Below are 19070 nucleotides of genomic sequence, written 5' to 3' on the forward strand. Positions count from 1 at the left end.
ACATATTCCTGAACTAAGTACATTTCTGCAGCTGTTATTATGTTTAAATGAAAACGAAAGGAGGCAGTGGTATTTGATATCATATTTCATTTTATTGTAAATATACAGAGAGGAACATTGCAATAGTCATGGTCATCTGACTGAAGTTATCAAATACGCTGCTGTTTGCAGATGTACCGGATTTGAGTCATTGTGGACAAAACACTCCCGGGTCGAATGCACAAAGTCTGAACTACCGAGGATGCACATCCAAAATCAGCATACTTTGTATTGAGAAACACGCGCAGACCTGCGTCACCAGTCTATTTGCCTAATCTTCCCGGTACTTTACACCACGGTGGAAATGCGGAAAGCAACAAGTCTGGGGGGAAAATTTCCTGGTACAAATGTTCCGGGTAATTTCGGTGGAAACCCTATCCAGTTTTTCAGTCTCTCTAGTAGTATGTTATGAACAACAGTGTCAAACACAGCACTTAGATCTAGCAATTCCAGCAGCGACATTTTGCCAGAGTCACAATTTTAAGCGAATATAATATATTATCTTAATGAGTGCTGTCTCTGTGCTGTGATGCAGTTGGAAACCAGATTGAAAATTGTGGGAAATGTGTCAAGATAGCAGGTTGACGATTTTAGGTGCTGCACTATTTTTTCCAAAACGTTGCTATCAATTGCTTCAAAAATAGACACAGTATTTTTTTGATATAGTGTCCAAATCTGTCTGACCTCTGCATTACTTGAGGATGTGCTAATCACCTTCCTGATATTGATGACCTTCTCAGAAAAGAAGGAAGCAAACTCAACTCATTTTCTGTCTGATAGCTTTTCACTGTGAATTTGACTTGGGGAGTTTATCAGACACTCAACAGTGGCAAAAAGAGTATGAGTGTTGTTTAAGTTACTGTTTATAAGGTCTGAGAAGAAATTCTGTCTAGCTGTGGCTAGTTTCACATTAAAAGCATGAAGGCTGTCTTTATAGGTACTATATTCAATTTCAAGTTTTGTCTTCCGCCACATCTGCTCAGCTTTTCTGCATTGTCTTTTCAAAGTCTGAACTGCTGTTGATCTTCTCCAAACTGATTTCTGTCTGTTTGTTTTCTTACTGACTCTTATTGGAGCAATATCATCAATAACATTCTTAACTTTTGAGTTGAAAGAATCCAGGAGAATATCTAAAGAATCTGCACAAATGCTTGGTGTTAAACATATAGCCTCCATAAATAGTACACTTGTGTTCTAGTTTATGCATCACCTTATGACAGAGACAGATCTAGATTCCGTGGTAGCAGAGATCAATATATCAAAGAAAATACAGAAGTGATCAGATAGTGCTACGTCCTTAATAACAATGGATGAAATGTTTAGAACTTTCTGATGATTAAGTCTAGAGTGTGTCCACATGTGTGTGTGGGTCCATGCACATGCTGAATCAGGGCAAAAGTGTTTAGAACTGTTATCAGGAAAATATCAACCATTTTCCTTCAATCCCATTATATATACATACAGTATATATATATATATATATATATATATATATATATATATATATATATATATATATATATATATATATACAGTACAGACCAAAAGTTTGGACACACTTTCTCATTCAAAGAGTTTTCTTTATTTTCATGACTATGAAAATTGTAGAGTCACACTGAAGGCATCAAGGGCTCACATAGCTGTATTTTGGACTTCACAGCTGGGTTTGGAGTGTGTCCCAGATTTGAAGAAGTCCATGGTACTGAATAATGTACGTCGAGAGAAGTGCTCTTTCATAACCCTTCAACTGTTATTAGTGGTAGGTTGAAAAAGCTGGCAGAGATGCATTATTTATTTTTTTCTTAAATAACACTGAAGAATTGGGAACATGTTAAGATGGATCACGTAAGAGTTAGCTCAATGTGGTGTTGAGGAAGATGTTAGAAGTGGAAACATTTCTTGAATCAATTGTTAAATTGCTTTGATGAGTACCTAAAGACTTTGGAATAGGACAAGCTACGTGCACAGCGACTCCAGCTATCAGGATCAGAACAGTGGTCAACAGCGTAAGTCCTCGTCTGAGCACAAGCTGGTTCGTAGAGAGCAAGACTTTAGGTTGGGTTTCTCCATTTTCACTCGCCATCACTAGTTTACTCTGATCTTGGGTGCTCACTTGGACAAAGCCGGCCACTTCAGGACTATTACTTGTTAGCTGGGACTAAAGAAGGAAGGCATAATGTAATTACTGAAGCTATCTATCATCACCGGGATTTGAGAATAGTTTAAATTTCAGGACACACGTGAATGACTTGGTGATTGGCAGGGGTTCCCAAACTTTTTCATCAGCCGAACCCTTTAGACGTAAAATAGATACTGAAGTACCCCCTGAGAATTTAAATTAAAGAAAAAGTTCACCCAAAAATTTTAAACAGCTTAAAATGTACTCACCCTCAGGCCAGAAGGTGTAGATCAGTTTTCAGACAAAACTTTTCATAAGCTTTTCATTGGAGAAAGCTATTTTTTTTATTTGAAGTTAAAAAAATGTCTTGATGGATTTATTACAAACACAGCTTTTCATCTCGTTAACTTAAACGGGTGGTTGATTGTGATGTCACTTTTTTAGCGTTAGTTACTGTGCAATGGAAGTTCATTGCAAATGGAGATATCATCTTTTACAATTCTGGCAGTTTAATGCCTAAAATAACGGCTGGTAGGGACTACAAGATGTTACTCCCGGGTTTGTGATGTAACAAACCCAGATAAACCCCACCCTCAGGAAAAGGCAGCAAAGGGGGCGAGGCCATGCTACGCTGCTTTAGAAAAGAGGAAGAGAAAACTAGAGGTGCACATAAAAATCTATTCAAATATGAATCACGATTCTGTCTTTTAATGATTGTAATGGATTCACAAGTTTCAAAATCAATGTTCTAAAGCAGCGGTTCTTACTACTGTTCTTAGCATCCGCTGCTCTGCACAATTTATCTATTTATTTATTTCATATGGACATAGCAATAACACTGGACAAACCAGATGCATTGTTTGAAGTGTTATAGCACATGTGCTAATTTTCAACACCTGTACATAGGGGCTTTTACAACAGAAAACACACACTGTTAAACAAAACACGGCACAATTTACACATGAGAACAACTTTGGCCCGATTTAAGCCACTGTTTGAGCTCTCTGGTGAAGATGTTAATATTGTTCTGCAATATGAATCCAATGGGAAGAGAGTTCCATAGTGAAGCCCCTCTGAAGGAGAAGCTAGACTGTCCAAAAGATGTTCTACACTTCGGAAGCACACAATCCCCACTAACTGAGCCTCTGGTGGAAGGTCTAAAAGAGCCCTGACACCTCTCCATGAGGCCAGAGAACAGTGGTGACACACAGTTGTTCAAACAATTAAAAGTCAATTTCAAAATACTAAAATGTAAAAACAATTCTAAAGTAAAAAACTTGCTTTTTTATGATATCACAATGATGCCATCTCATTGTTTTTTTTTTTTTTTAAATATCTTAATTGCCTGTTTATATAGAGAAATAACTGGTTTTATGGTCTGCATCTCTCTCATTCAGCTCAATCCAACAATGCACTGTTTGAATTATACACTTATTTTCACATATGAGAAGCATTAAACATGGGCGTGTGTGCAGTTGCCATACTGTATTAAAGCTTTAATCAGGATAAAACCATATATTAAAAGCTAACATAAGCAGTAGCATTTACAAATAACAGTGTATCTAAAAGTATAAGACAACAACAAACAAAAAAACATAGGCCTATCATTAAAAGCTGTGCTTGTACAGGTTCCACACAATCCTCTTCAATAATATCCTCTGCTTCTCAATCGGGCTTAAACTGACAAGTGATATTAATGACCCTATAGTCTACAATACAACCAGAGTACATGCTGCTGAGGTGAGGGGGTGGGATGTTTAGACCACTAGAGGCAGTTCAATCACCACAAAATGTGCTAGCTCACCAATCAGGGCACATCACCTATTTCTGAGAGAGTGGCTTTATAAAAACAGGAAATGATCAGTGTTCTTCTCAGAGAAGGGACAGAATGGTGTGGAATAAAGGTAAATAATATGAAAAATAGTTTTAGCAAAGCATTAACGTCTCGGTTAAGTACAGTATGTAACTTCCCCTGAAGGAGGGAACGGAGACGTCAGTGACTGATGAAATCGGGGATCTCGCTAGAGAAACGAATTGCCTTCGAGTGTTAACAAAATGAGCCAATGAACATTGGCATGCGAGATTTGCACAAACATTTTTTTGCTGAGGAGCCGAGATGGTTTCCCCCGGCCGTACAGCCGTGGTACAACAACTGTGGCGACGGAACGTAATGTCTCCGTTCCCTCCTTCAGGGAACAAGGGTTAAATACGCAAGGGAGGTGTTCCCTTTCAGTCAGTCACGTCAACGTTACGTCAGTGACTGACGAAATCGGGGATCCGTATGGAAAACGCCACTATTTCTGACCCCCTCCAGTGCCCTGAGAAAGCCAGCAAGTCCCCCCACACCAGTTGTGGAACCACATCCTGCGCATAGGAGGTAACGCGACAGGAACAACCTGAAGGAAAGGTCCTTGTACTGATATATGTACATGAAACATGAAAGTACACGTCCTTCAGGTCGATCACTGCGAACCAGTCTCGTGGACGAATGCATTGAAGGATACGTCTCTGTGTTAACATCCTGAACGGGCGCTTGTGAAGGGCCCAGTTCAGGATGCGCAGGAACTTGAGAGGACGCTTGGCAAACTGAATCATGCACTTTGACAGAGTGGATCGGTATAGTATTTTCAGCGTTTAACAATTTAAATTATTCCCTGCTCCTCACGATTCTATTATATTCTGACTGAGAGGACTGCAACTGAAAAGCATCATCATTTGGATTACTGTGGTACTGCTCTTTGAAACATCTGCAATTATTATGAATAAGTTACATGTGTCTATCTGTTACGTTTCTCTTTTCTATCCTTTTTCTTTCCAGTTCTTTTATTAATGTTGATGGTAAAGGTTTTTTTTTGTTTGTTTTTTTTTTTTTACCAAAAATCCCTACTAGGGACAAGTGTTGTAAATTAGCTTTAGCTAAAAACATTATGATACATGCACCAGATGACTGTCATTTGGATCTGTCCCTATCTAAATAAACTTAACTAACTAACTAATCTTATAGACAGTATACATTATACACTCACTCTATATTGTTTGATTTGTTCGTTATAAAAATAAATAGAAAAACCAATGCAACCAATTTTTTTTTTTATGCACAGTTACATGATGTGTGGGATTTAAGTCTGATTTTCTATTCAGTTTAATGTCCTTTATTGGCATAGTTTGTGTGTACATTCCCAGACAGCAAGCAGTGTCGTCCCAGATCTGGCCCACATGTGCCCTGCATGGATTTCATGCAGGCCAGATGTGGGCCGGATTTGGGCCAACACTGTTGCTGTCTGGTTTACCAAAGCATGTCACAAAATTAATAATTGTGATTGTAGTAATATTCAAGGCAATAATATGAAATATTTAGATTCTGTATTCCCAGACAGCATATAGTGTTGGCCCATGTCCAGCCCACATCTGGCCTGCGTGAAATCGATGCGGGCCATACCTGGGCTGAAACTGCTAGCTGTTTGGGTTGGGTCTGGGCTATATAAAGCTTAGGTGTGGCTCAGTACTTAAGGCTGAGATTGGGTAACCAATAATAAAACTAGTTAAGGGTGATTAACTGGCTGAGTTTCGGGCTGGATATGGCCCATGTGTGGCTCTAGTCTTTAATGCAGTTCTGGGCCACTTCAGGGCCGTCATTCTTTGCAATACTTGGGACGAGGGAAAAGTGATTGTGTGGCCCGGAACGGGGCCAGAGGACATTTGATATGCGGGCAGGCACGAGATGCAGCGATCGTGACCATCAGATGGAGCCAAGAAGTGACTACATCCAGAAATGCACGAGTGGAAAGACATCTTTTAAAAGACGCCCTGTCACTTGTGGAGCTCTTTTAGTAATTGCTCTTCTAGTACTTTAAACACTGAAGTGTTGAAGCGCCCAAGAAGATTTGCAGCGTGACCGCAGAATGAGAGCTGCAGCACGCTGAAAAAAGGCAGCAGCACTGGCAACCCCCGCTGACACGCCATAACACCAACACTCGTCGATCGGCTTGTCTTGACGACACTCTGCTCAGGAAGCTGAAGGCTTGGCTCTGAAGCGAAAAGCTGTTTGTGTGACCACACGCACTCCTTTTATACCCGCAGGGCTGGGTGCACGATGCAAATCTAGCACGACAATATTAATTGGCTCGTTTTGTTAACACCCGAAGGTGATTCGTGTCTCTAGCGAGATCCACAATTTCGTCAGTCACTGACGTAATGTTGATGTGACTGACTGAAAGGGAACACATGTTAGACTGCACCCCATTAACACACTCATGCCAAGAAAAAAAACCGTGAACCACCCCTTTAAACAACAATGGAGTCATGTTGTGAATTTTTGTGATTGATCAGCTGTTGGACTTTCATTTTGACGGCACCCTTTCATTGCAGAGAATCTACTGGTAAGCAAGCGATGTAATGATACATTTCTCCAAATCTATTTTTATGAAGAAACAAACTCATCTACCTCTTGGATAGCCTGAGGATAAGGACATTTCAATTAAAATTTTTCATTTTTGGGTGAACTATTATTTTTATATTTTTTTATGTATTAGTAATTTAACAACACATTTGCATGTTTATGGTTCTCTGATGTTGGCTATTTGTTACTCAACATGCAAGTAAATAGATAAAAAGTTTCAACTCTTATTACAGAAATGAAGACAGCAATAGATTCCTGCTGTAAACAATTGTACTGGAAAATATAAATTAATATTTGTTCATTATTATAATGTAATTTACAAGTTACAATACTAATGTTAAATTCTTCACTTTCCAACATCCAAATCCTCAAACTTTAAACATTTAAAATATATTAATTTTAATATATATAATTAATATATAAATATTTTATTTTGGTAGAACACTGCTGAAATGCTGTAAACCCACAAAAATGTTGTAAATTATGTGAATGTATAAATAAATAGAATGTTATGTTCCCAAATTTAAGAGATGTGAACAAAGTTTTGCTTCGCATTGAAACATGTAGCATCATTTAATCAAATCTCAGGCTTTTATTTAATCAATTTTGTAATATAATTTATAAAATTAATGATTATAATTTCATCAAATCACAAACCCTCTGCCTTAACTCTGAAAACCCCAGTTTGGGAAACCCTGGATGCTGGGATTTCTGTAGCACTTACTTTGTTTCCAGTTATGTCATCCCAAGGTTCAGAGATACTTGCTGATGCTCCAGTATCAGGTTCTTGCTCATCGTTCTCCTGCCTTTCAGAAACAAGCGTATCAAGGACTGACTGTCCTATCGATGGTGCCTTTTGAACAGACACTACCTTTGCATGTTTCCCTGCACGTTTCTGAGCCTAAGGAAGACATTAGTCAACATTATCACTTTAGACACTCTTACATAATGGTGGCTTGACCTGACCACACAGGTTTTATTTGTTATGTCTTACCTTCTCAGTAACTCTCTTCCAGTTGAGCTTGAAGATGAGAGTGATGAAGAAACAGGTCTGAATAATGACACAAATCAAGAGGCCAAGCCACAGACCTGAATGAGTGGGAAATGAAAATGGGACATGTTTCAAGTTTATAACAAGTCATGGGAAGCAAATGCTATCTGACCGGTCCTGACTCACTAACAATAACAAGTCTTGATGTGTTCAGGTTATGTATTGAAATTGTTTTGTACAAAAACATATTGCCTTTATAGTTTTGACAACTTTAGTAGTAGTAGTAGCAGTACTGTAGTATAAAATTTGGTTTCCTGAATTTACTCAATTTGTTTTGTTAGTGTGGATTGGTGTTTAGAAATAGGGTGGCCATATGTTCCATTCATACATGACACATCCTGGCCAGGATTTTAATATTGCCTAAAATATCCAGGTATTGGCTGTTTGCACATTGCTGGTTGATCATTGTGTGAACAGAGTAGATGACTCATTATGCTTTCGAATCGCTCTTGCACCAACTTTGTATGAACGAACAAAAATATTTGCATCGCTCTGATCATTACTTTTGATCTCACTTTCTCACGCACAGCCCCATGATTGGTTGATTATGTCCAATACCTGCATGTTATTGGTCAAACATCTTTGGATTCTTTAGGCAATATTAAAGGTGCATATGACCAATATAGTCTATAGAAGTTTGTGGTTGGTAAGATGTTTTAATGTTTTTCACCGAGGCTGCATTTATTTGATCTAAACTACATTAAAATAGTAATACTGTGAAAGAGTTATACAGTTTAAAATATTTTTCTATACTAATGTATTTTAAAATGTTATTTATTTATTTGGTGGCAAAGCTGACCTTTCATCAATCATTACTCCAGTATTCCGTGTCACATAATCCTTAAAAAAATGATTTGATACTCAAAAATATTTCTTATTTTACCACAAAATATTTATATATTAATTTAGTTACTATTTATTATTTTTAGAATTCTTTGATGAATTGAGACATTTTTTATAAAAAAATCATATAGTCGTTACTGTTACTTTTCAATTTAATGCATCCTTACTGAGTAAAAGTATTAACTTAAGTTCGGTCTGGAAAAAGGAAAAGATTTAAAACTAAACTGCAGGGCAAAACTGGGATGCCACATATCTGAATGGAATTAAAGATCTGGATTGGCTTGATATTCTTTTTTGAAAATAGGAATTAAGAAAGGGTACCAAGTATCCTGAGCTTGGCCAGAAACATCAGTGATATTCCTACTGGTAACCCAATGCAGTAGTAACAGATCAAGTTGGACAATGCTGCTATCTTCTGCTTCCCAGCACCCAGAAGAATCCCTGAACACACACACTAAAAGACAAGACAAACTAGTCTGTTGTAGAGATATTGAGACTTCAGCGTAATCAGTAAATTACATAGTTTCACAAAACGTCCGGGTACGTATGGTAACCCTCGTTCCCTGAAGGAGGGAACGGAGACACTACGTCTGTGTCCGACGAATATGGGAAATCACTTCGATAGACCAATCTACTTTGAGTGTAAACTAAACGAGCCAATGCACATTGGCATGCAATTATTGCATCCAGCTGCTGCTGATCACTGCGTGAATATAAGAAGGCAGCAGGTGCAATGCATACCAGTTTTTAGCTGAGGAGCCAAGCCGGGGACCCGGCAGCTTAGCGGCGGTACAGCAACCATGGCGACGGGATGTGGCGTCTCCGTTCCCTCCTTCAGGGAACGAGGGTTACCATATGTAACGGAGACGAATATGGGATCCCTGTCAAAGCGCCATGGGTGCTGCCCCTTCCAGTGCCCTTTGCGAGCCGCCTGCGCCCCTATTAGGTGTAGGCCGGGGATCAGAACAAGTAGCCCCACTCACTGTTGTCAAAGTACTACTTCACTGGAACTGGTAGTACTTGTAGTACCGCTTGGAACCGGGACACTGTGGAAGCCCCATCCTTCCCGAAGGAGGTCTCGGAGGCAAATACACATATAGCATCCGTTTAGGAGTATACTGAGAAATTTGAGGTGATTAAAACCCTCTTGGGAAGGCAGAAGTCTGCCGGGGAAACACGGGCTCTAAGGCTATACCGTGGACTATACACATACGAGTACCGATTAGGTCTCAATATGGAACCCACCCTTCCATGGTTCTTATGGATTCATCATGAAGGTCTGGCGCAGGACGTTCCGTCGCATCCAGCAACTTAGGGTGATGGAGGATCTCAACAGGGTCTACAGTACGGACACTCTGGAGCAGTTTAAGCAAGCCGACACTAAGCAGGGCCTCTCAGTGCCACTACCCGTTTGAGGTGAGAACACAGGAGGATACCAGCCTTACACGAAGGCTATAGAACCTAGCGAATGTGTTAAGGGTCGCCCAGCCCGCAGCTCTACAAATATCTGTCAATGAGGTGCCACGAGCCAGCGCCCAGGAGGATGCAACACTTCTAGTTTAGTGAGCCTGAACGGGAAGGGCACACCCTGAGCATGATTAGCCAGGGTTATGGCATCCACAATCCAGTGGGCCATCCTCTGCTTAGAGACGGCACTCCCCTTCTGACGGCCTCCATAACAGACAAAGAGCTGAAGCTTTGTGTCCGGTCTACGTAGCACCTTAGGGTAACACTGACCGTGCACGTTCCTCTGTGAGGCGTGCTGTCTGTGCGACCAAATCCAACTCCATACCAAGAGAAGAGATCCTCTGCCTCAGCGAGGACCGAATCACATAGCCAAGGCTGATGGTCCGCAGAAGCCAGCAAGACGGGCTGGGTAGCACTGACCAGGCGCTTAAAATCCATACAAGTGGGACCAGCGGAACCACAGCCGTACCCGCAGTGGGGCAGCGAGGTGGAACACAGGGACCCAACTTGGGCAGCTTGGCCGGAGTGTGGTGTGGGGTGCACGGCTCACCTGGTTCCACGGGTTGGCAGAGGGTGCATGAGTAGGGCCTTTGTTGACGCTCTCGAACTGCCCGCTGCTGCCATCTGGTGAAGGAGGAGGATGAGTGAGGTCCGGAGCTTGTAGGAACTGAAGGACCTTCACAAGGGTGGTCACGCCCCCCAATAGGCCGGTCTGGGACACAGGGGAATTGAGGAACCGGACCTTGTCGGAGTCCCTCATGTCTGCCAGACACAGCCAGAGATGGCTCTCCTGGACCACAAGCATGGACATCGCATGACCCAGGGAACTTGCGGTGACCTTCGTCGCTCGGAGCGTGAGATCAGTGGCGGTTCGGAGTTCCTTTAGAACTTCTGGGTCGTGATAACCCTTGTGCAGGTCCTTCAGTGCCTTAGCCTGGTGCACCTGCAGTAACGCCATGGCGTGTAAGGCGGAAGCAGCTTCCCCGCAAGCTGCATAGGCACTGCTGGTCAGACCAGACGAATGCCTACAGGCCCGGGAAGGAATCGTGACCATCACCCGGTGCCAGGTAACGACCGCACCCAGAAACGCACGGGTGAAATGGCATCCTTAAAATGACGTCTTTAAAAAGACGCACCCGTGGAGCTCTTTTAGAGAGAATTTGTTCTTTTAGGAATGCTCTTTCAGTGCTGAGACGCACAGGGGAGATGGCCGCTTGCCACACGACAGGGGATAGTGCAGCCTGAAGTGTGCAACCCATTTGATACTGGAACGACCACCACTGTAGCACCGTCCGGCCAACACAGGAAGCTTCCTAGAGCGTGCTGAACTCGCAGTTCACCGTAGACACAGTCAAGGTAAGCAGAACGCCAGAAGAATTGCACCTGCTGCCTTCTTATACTCACGCAGTGATCAGCGGTAGCAGGATGCAATAATTGCATGCCAATGTGCATTGGCTCATTTAGTTTACACTCAAAGTAGATTGGTCTATCAAAGCGATATCCCATATTCGTCGGTTGCCGACATGGCATCGAGAGTGACCGACTGAAAGGAAAACAAGTTTATCACTCATAGCTACTGTAATGATGGAAGACAGAATATAACACAATGCCAGTTAAAGTATATGACCTGAAGTTCAATCACAAAGAATATATGTATTAAAATTATTAATTTGTGTACCCTTCCTTTGAATGCATAAAAATTATAAAACAATTCAAACTTACCACGAGAGCATCAAAAAACTGCAGGAAAACGTACAGGGTGAGAATTTCCGAGACAATTTTCACTATGCTCCTGTTAGATTAAATCAAGAAGTGAGAACTGCAAAACAACAAAAGAAAAGCTTCACTCTCATTGCTAAAATTAGCATTGATTTATCTGTCATCCTGATACTTTTATTTATCTTACGAAGAAAATGATCATGATATCACTTCATCTATAATAATCCTAGTTTTATCATAACCCAATAATGTGTGTATTAGTTATGAGAGAAACAAACATACTCATCAGAAGTGAAGATGTATCCCACTACTGACTTTGAGGAACCCATCACGATTCCCTGTAAAATAGCCAAAACTCCTGCAATGCAGTGAAGGTTTAAAGGAACTTTCCTTCTGGATGCTTATTGTAAGTTATATACTGTTTACTAAACTTTATTGTTAGCACTGTGTATATCTATATTCTACTGACCTGAGATCATAAGAGTAACTTTACTTGTGATCAGGGCCCTGTTAGTGTCTCCAGCTCCCAGCGCATTTCCCACACGCACACAAGCGGCCGCGTGCACACCTAATGGAAACTGAACATAAAATATTTTTATTAAAGAAGCAAATGTTCACACATTAAAATTAACAAATAGAATTTAACAGGATAATTTGTTTGTAAAGCATCTGTTGCAGACAATTTTTGAAGGTTACCATATTAGACCAGTAGGTAGCGATAAAGTTGTGGTAATTGTTTTGGAGCATTACAAACAACTGAGGTGAATCTTTGAAACCTAACAATAACAAAAGGTTTGTCCATGTCAAACTTGCAGGAAAAGCTTTGTTATAGAGACTTCTGCCTCGGTTAGACATTAAGTCCTTAAAAAGATCTCAAATCATCTCCCCTTTTTCTTCAGTATTGATAATGAAAGTTCTTTCACATTAAGGGTGATAACTATAAAAAAAAATAATGATGATGATCTTACCATGTAAGTAATGGCCCCCAGCTCCAGCAACACATGTTGAGCAGCAAGATCCACCTCCCCCATCATTCCTGCCAATCATCAGGGGGAAAAACATAAAAGTATGAATGGATGTCATTTAATTATATGTTAGTCACCTTTATTTATATAGCGTTCATTAGCTATATAGTTTTAAAATATTTATTTTTGTCTGATTGTGGCATTGTACAACTCAAATGTAGTAAGGCAATTTATGAGATTATAAAACAACTGCAAAACAATTGTGCACTTCCACCTGGGGGAATAAAAAGATTAACGAAAAACTGTCTGTCAGGTATTTAACGTGATTGCAGAGGGACTTTGGTTGAAGACCAGTAGGAATATTTTAACCCTATAAACCCTACTGTATTATATTTTATATGGAAATGTCTAAAGCCTCAATTTGTTCAAAACCTGTTATACACAGTCTTCCATTCAGTCTTCTGTCATCTGATTTTTATTTTTTTGATAAACATCTTTTAGTACAATTGTAAAAATGCTCACCTTCAGGTTGTGGTACACGTCTTTTTGTGTAATCCTTACATATCTTAATAAGTAAATGTAAGAATACCTTTCATATTGTTAGAATTGTTTCAGAATGAATTGAAACAACTTAGGTTCACTTGATTATAGTTAAAATATCTAATTGATTTACATTAAATTACATAAAAATTTCATTTTACTTTTTGGTCATAAATATCAGCAACTGCACCAAATAGCATAACTCGATCATGTTGGGTCTCTGAATAAAACTGGGGTGGTGTTTGTTTTTCTTTCTTTCTTTCTTTTTTTAATTGTGATTATGAGCTCTGTATTCTCCCATATCATACATGGGCCATAAAAGCATGATTTATTAAAATATGTTACTATTACAGTTAATAAGAAATACAAGAGAACACAGATATGTGAAACCTACTTCACACATCTACACACCTGCAAGGAAACCTCCAATATCATAGACCCACCACTCAAAACAGAGCATGAGAGTGCTGGGAATAGCCAGTTTCATGTAAGAGCCCCACTCCTGCAGTGCTGCAGTAGACCAGCCTGTAGAGGGCGACAAAGGCAAACACACATTCTTTTAATCGCAACAGCAAGACTACTCATACAGTATACAGTACATATCTCTTGTCATCATTGACTGACTAGCTATGCAGAATAATTGCATTTGTTATCTACTGTATATGTTTTTTTTTTATGTTTTCCTATTTACAGTGGTCATTGTGGGATTTGGACATTTGGGAAAACAGCCTCACAAATAAACAACTAAGTATTTTCTGTCACTGGAAAATTGCCAAGCAAAATTGATTCTGAGGCACTGTTAACTGAGTCCTTTCGACCTTTGGAGAAGAGTTAACTCAGGCAAATCGACCTATAATTAAAATCATTCTCAGATCCTGCATGGTTATAGATCCAATAGTCATATGTTTCAATATTTATTCATCAGCTGAGCTGGTAAAAATTAAATTAAATTAAATTAAATTAAATTAAATTAAATTAAATTGGTTCCAACAATATAATTTCTCTATGCCGGTATTGTTATCATTGTGGTGAGGATTCTGGTGTTCTTTTAAATTAGTTTAAAAATATATATTATTGTTATCGTTATAATTTGCATTGGATAATGTTCTCGGCCTTTGGTCTGAAATTAGCTTCAATTCCAGTATCAGTGCTACTGTAGGTCTTATTTTACTATTGTATTCAAATATATCAGATGAGGCATCACTGACTGCACTCCCACTTGTAGTCTCTGCATAAATTGCTGCTCATTTGTATACATTGTAGCTCCTCTAACATTGTTGCATTGTTAATGTCTCTTTAACTCACAGCCATTAAAAATGTATCACTTTGTCAATGTTGAATGTGAACACCCTCTTAGTGTATGATAATTATAGTTGGCTTAATGTAAAAATTGTATAAGTAGAGTAAGTGACCCCATAATGACATAAAAGCAAACTTGAGTGTCTCTGTGTGTGCAGCTCTCCATATATTCCTCACCACCCCAGGTGTTCAAATGCAGCTTTTTCCAGCGTATGTAAGCAAACAGCAAGAGGCAGATGGAGATCTGTGAAACACTGTTGGCTGCAGCAGAACCCCTGCAGAGACACAAGCAACTGCTTATACTAAAGATAATTTATTTCCTGGCTTATGGTCATCACAAATCTATAAAGCATGTACTGCTGTTTAGTATTGATAAAATTAGCAGTAATCATACATACATCACTCCCAGTTTCATTGAGTGAAGAAGGATGTAGTTTGTTGCTACATTTAAAACATTGGCAGCAACTGCTGTGTACAGCTGTGGCAGGATGATGCCCTGAAATATGACAATACATTATCTTTTGTGTTTATATATATTTTGCTGTCTTTTGTCCAGTGCAGAATCTTGTGCTTACTGAGAGGTTGTACCTGGTTTTGCAGATAAGACACCTGCAGATGGTGCAGAAACATGGCCTAGGAAATTGAAGAATGGACAGTAAAAGTCATCAGTACTGTCAGCATTAGGGAAGCTTGTGACAGTGACTGTATGTGTGGCTAGGCTGTTTAAAATGTACGTCTTGAACATAATAAAGAATTCGACAGGAAACATTTTGGTTAATGACCAAAAAATTGTCCTGAAGTGTGAGCAGCACAAGTGTAGACAAAATGCATATTACATTTACATTTAGTCATTTAGCAGATGCTTTTATTCAAAGCGAGGACAATCAAAAAAATTAAAAAAGAGAGAAAAAAATAAAGAAAGCAAAGCAAAGATATACAAGTTCTATAACAAGTCTCAGTTAGCTTTACAAAGTACACATAGCAAGGTTTTTTTATTTTTATAATATAATAAGTAGAAAGAAAAAAATACAGAATAGAAAAATAGAAATAGAATAGAGAATTCTAGAGTTAGAGGGTCAAATAAAAATGGAAGATATGTGTTTTTAGCAGATTCTTGAAGATGGCTAAGGACTTAGCTGCTCGTATTGAGTTGGGAAGGTCATCCCACCAGGAGGGAACATTTCATTGAAAAGTCTGTAAATGTGATTTTGTGCTTCTTTGGGATGGCACAATCAAGCGATATTCACTTGCAGAACGAAAGCTTCTAGAGGGCACACAAGTCTGAAGTAATGAATTTAGGAAAAGGGGTGCAGAGCCAGTGGTGGTTTTGTAGGCAAACATCAATGCCTTGAATTTTATGCGAGTAGCTATTGGTTGCCAGTGCAAATTGATAAACAGAGGTGTGACGTGGAGTCTTTTTGGCTCATTTAAAATTAATCTTGCTGCCACGTTCTGGATTAATTGTAAAGGTTTGATAGAACTGGTTAGAAGACCTGCCAAGAGAGCATTGCATTTGAAATTATACTCTAGATAACAAGGCCAACACAGAGATGAAAGTACATCCACAGTTGTGTTATTTTTGTACAAATGTTGTTATACTTACAGGAACAGCAGGGAGGAAAGCCATAACATACAGCTGTGCAGTGCTGAAAAAGGAGCATAAGAGTCTATGAACAGTGTGGTACCCCAAAAAAGCAGGATCATTGACACTCCATAAATAGGATAGAATTTGGTGTCCTATTACTTTTTTTTAAGCATTAAAGCACAAATCAAATGTTTTGTGTGTGTGCGTGTGTAAAACCATTATATCCCTTGTTAGAAAAAAGTAATTTTAGTATTACAATCATGTACTTAAATGTGCTTTATTTTCTAACATGAAATTAATTTGGATGCATCCTGAAGTGATGCAAAAACTACCCAACTAATACTGCAGTCCTCAATTATATAAACTTATAGGTCATATGCAGACCTATGTAGATTTACATTTATAAATTTATTCCACAGACCTACAGCTCTTTGTAGCCTATTTCTCAGAAGCTTTAATTCTCTCAAAATTTAAAGACGTATAGTGATATTCTGTTCTTCTGGCACAACACACTGCTTTCACTACATAAATATGATCCTCTATCTAAAGAAAAAACTAATAATAATAATAATTTGTATGGTAATATCATAATATGGTAATAGGTACCATACTAAAAGTTCTGATTTAATAATCTAGTACTGGATCAGTCTGACCTGGCCACCTCTGGCTCTTGCCTCAGGGTGAGTAGTATTGACTCAGCATTGATGAGTATGGCCCAGCATGGCAGGCAGAAGAGTAAGAGGATAAGAATGCTTCTCTGGAGAATCTCCCCCACACGCTTAAGGTTCTTACTGCCAAATGTCTGGACATCAACAATAGATAATTAGTTCATAATATAGGTTAACTTAATGCCAAAAAACTCTAGATGTGCAAAATTAAGGTTGGTTCACCCAAAAATGAAAATTTGCTGAAATTTTACCTCAGATCATCAAAGTAGATGAGCTTGTTTTTTCATCAAAACAAATGTGAATTATGTAGCATTACATAATTCGCTCACAAATGGATCATTGAATTGAATTTACAATTCCAGTCATTAAGGCACTTTAACATAAAAATTTAAATGGTCAAAATATGTGTATGTGATTCATAATACTGCTTCCCCCAGAAAGTCCATATCCCTGCTGTTTTATTACATCAAAATATATATATATTTTTTTTTTTTTACAATAGTTTTATATTTATATTTTCACTTGTAAACAGTACTTTATCTGTGGATATTTCTCTTTTGGCCTGGGGGTGAGAGCATTTTAGGCAGATTTAAATAGTAGTATTAAGTTAGTAAGATATTTTGCATGTTGGTTGAGATTTTAATGGCGATATAAATAAATGCTCAAAAAAGTATAATTAATAAGTGAATTGTTTGATCTCTCAATGTACAACCTGCCAATGTCAGAAATACAACCACCTAAAAACTAGGTTTTGAGGGTATTATACAAACAATGGGCTATTAAGCATATCTGCTGCATATCTGCTGGCAGGGTAACACATATCATTCCTTGAACCATGTTTAAGTCCGCATCAGTTAAGACTACCTGAGAGACTAGTGTGTCACATGCGAGGGCCAGACCGCATCCTGTGGCTGTTGTGGTCACATTAATAGTCTGAGGGAGACAAATGATGATTTAGCAGTGCAATTACCAAACACTCTCTCCTTATATCACACTGCTTCCTTCATGGAGATACAGATATTGGATTTTCAATTGGATCAACTTCAGAAGCACTCCTTGAAACAGGAATTAGTCTTGGTCTCCCAAAAAACAAAAACAAACAAACAAAAACAAACCAACAAACAAAAAATTATATATATATATATATATATTAGGGGTGACCCCAAATACTCAACGATTTGATGCTTCAATTCACAGGAGCCTGATTTGACTACCAATGTCATAGTCCAATATTTGATGCTTCGATTCAGGAGCCTGATTCGACTACCAATGTCATAGTCTAATATTTGCAGGATGTTATGAGCGCTCAAATGTCTGATTTCACGTAGAACCCACATAGCAAACAGACTTGGCACAAATGTGGCCTCAAGCTGGCACTGCTGGCCTAATGTCTGCAATGGCATGTACCCTTTCAGCCACAGCTGGGCCATGTGTGGAAATGACGGCACGGCGGGGATCCGGCAAACAATATCTGGGCCGATTGTTGGTGGGAGGCGTGTGGGCCAGATCAGTCAGGTGATATGTGGCCCAAATCAGGCTAAGATCTGGCAGCATATTATGTGACCCATGATAAACAAGATAAATACAATATTGCATGATAATGGTTAAATAATCACAGACATTTTAATGAAGTGTAGTATTGTTAAAATGAAGTCTTTGAAATGGCAAATCAAAACAGAATGAAACATTATCATTTCAAAATTAAGAAAATCAGTCAAGTGCATTAAACTGCACTTAATTACAATTTTATTACATTTTATATTATTATTCTTGGTACAAATAATCTTAGAATCCTTACATGAAGAGAGAGAGAGATAGAGAGAGATCATTTAACTATTATCTTGTAATATTTATTTGTTTTTCCATGGGGCACATAATTTTTATTAGTATGCTGCCATGCACAAGCATTAAATAAAATGATCGTGATTTAAATCCTCTGTTTCCATGTGATGCTTGGTGTGAGGAACAGATCCAAATCACAAACCACATTCATCAGCGATATGTATCTCCTTCCTCTGTAGCTATAGTAACAATTGAAAAAATTGCCATTAAGAAGTTTTACAACAAGTTTTACTGCAACGATATCAAACGCTCATTGGCTTTCGCCGGTTTCGTCAAAGATTACGACATGCCGTGTTTCCGGTAATGCGTGTTTTGAACACGGTTGGCCACCAGATGTCACTGTATGTTTGTTTGAGCCATAGACAGTAAAATAAATGGACACAGCGACGCCATTGGATTCAACAAGGGGGGCAGGGTTTCATATTTTATTGAAGCAGCCCTGGGCGCTCGTCATTGGCTAGCGGACTCCCACCTGCTGTTAGCATTCCATTGACTCCCATTCATTTTGGCATTACTTTGACTGCGAATAACTTT

The 19070-nt window shown here is 38.9% G+C and overlaps 1 protein-coding gene across 4 annotated transcripts; it reads right to left on the reverse strand.

The window, feature by feature from the left end:
* Positions 1 to 1598: 1598 nt before the first annotated feature.
* Positions 1599 to 17868, reverse strand: LOC127985964 (multidrug and toxin extrusion protein 1-like). Of its 4 annotated transcripts, none has more exons than XM_052588182.1 (15): positions 17559 to 17868; positions 16680 to 16828; positions 16045 to 16087; positions 15030 to 15074; positions 14840 to 14937; positions 14619 to 14716; positions 13554 to 13667; positions 12606 to 12673; positions 12107 to 12215; positions 11920 to 11995; positions 11641 to 11710; positions 8773 to 8905; positions 7552 to 7646; positions 7282 to 7458; positions 1599 to 2197 (listed from the first exon to the last, which is right to left on the reverse strand). In XM_052588182.1, exons 3-15 carry the CDS (start codon positions 16066 to 16068, stop codon positions 1892 to 1894), a joined length of 1413 nt encoding a protein of 470 aa, XP_052444142.1. In that variant the 5' UTR covers positions 16069 to 16087; positions 16680 to 16828; positions 17559 to 17868; the 3' UTR covers positions 1599 to 1891. The 4 variants fall into 4 exon arrangements, with proteins under 4 accessions (XP_052444142.1, XP_052444145.1, XP_052444143.1 ...); XM_052588185.1 differs by having other exon boundaries at positions 15030 to 15934; XM_052588183.1 differs by having other exon boundaries at positions 16045 to 16828.
* Between the last annotated feature and the right edge of the window lie 1202 nt (positions 17869 to 19070).

The sequence above is a fragment of the Carassius gibelio genome, chromosome B21 (assembly GCF_023724105.1).
Source record: "Carassius gibelio isolate Cgi1373 ecotype wild population from Czech Republic chromosome B21, carGib1.2-hapl.c, whole genome shotgun sequence".
Taxonomy (NCBI): domain Eukaryota; kingdom Metazoa; phylum Chordata; class Actinopteri; order Cypriniformes; family Cyprinidae; genus Carassius; species Carassius gibelio.

Excerpts from the sequence above, each read along its gene's own strand:
- LOC127985964 (XM_052588182.1), bottom strand. The coding sequence starts at position 16,068 with ATGGCTTTCCTCCCTGCTGTTCCT. Across the intron at positions 11,711-11,919 it reads TACATCTTCACTTCTGATGA|GAGCATAGTGAAAATTGTCT; the intron begins GTATGTTTGTTT and ends TTAATCTAACAG. Across the intron at positions 7,459-7,551 it reads GGAAGAGAGTTACTGAGAAG|GCTCAGAAACGTGCAGGGAA; the intron begins GTAAGACATAAC and ends TGTCTTCCTTAG.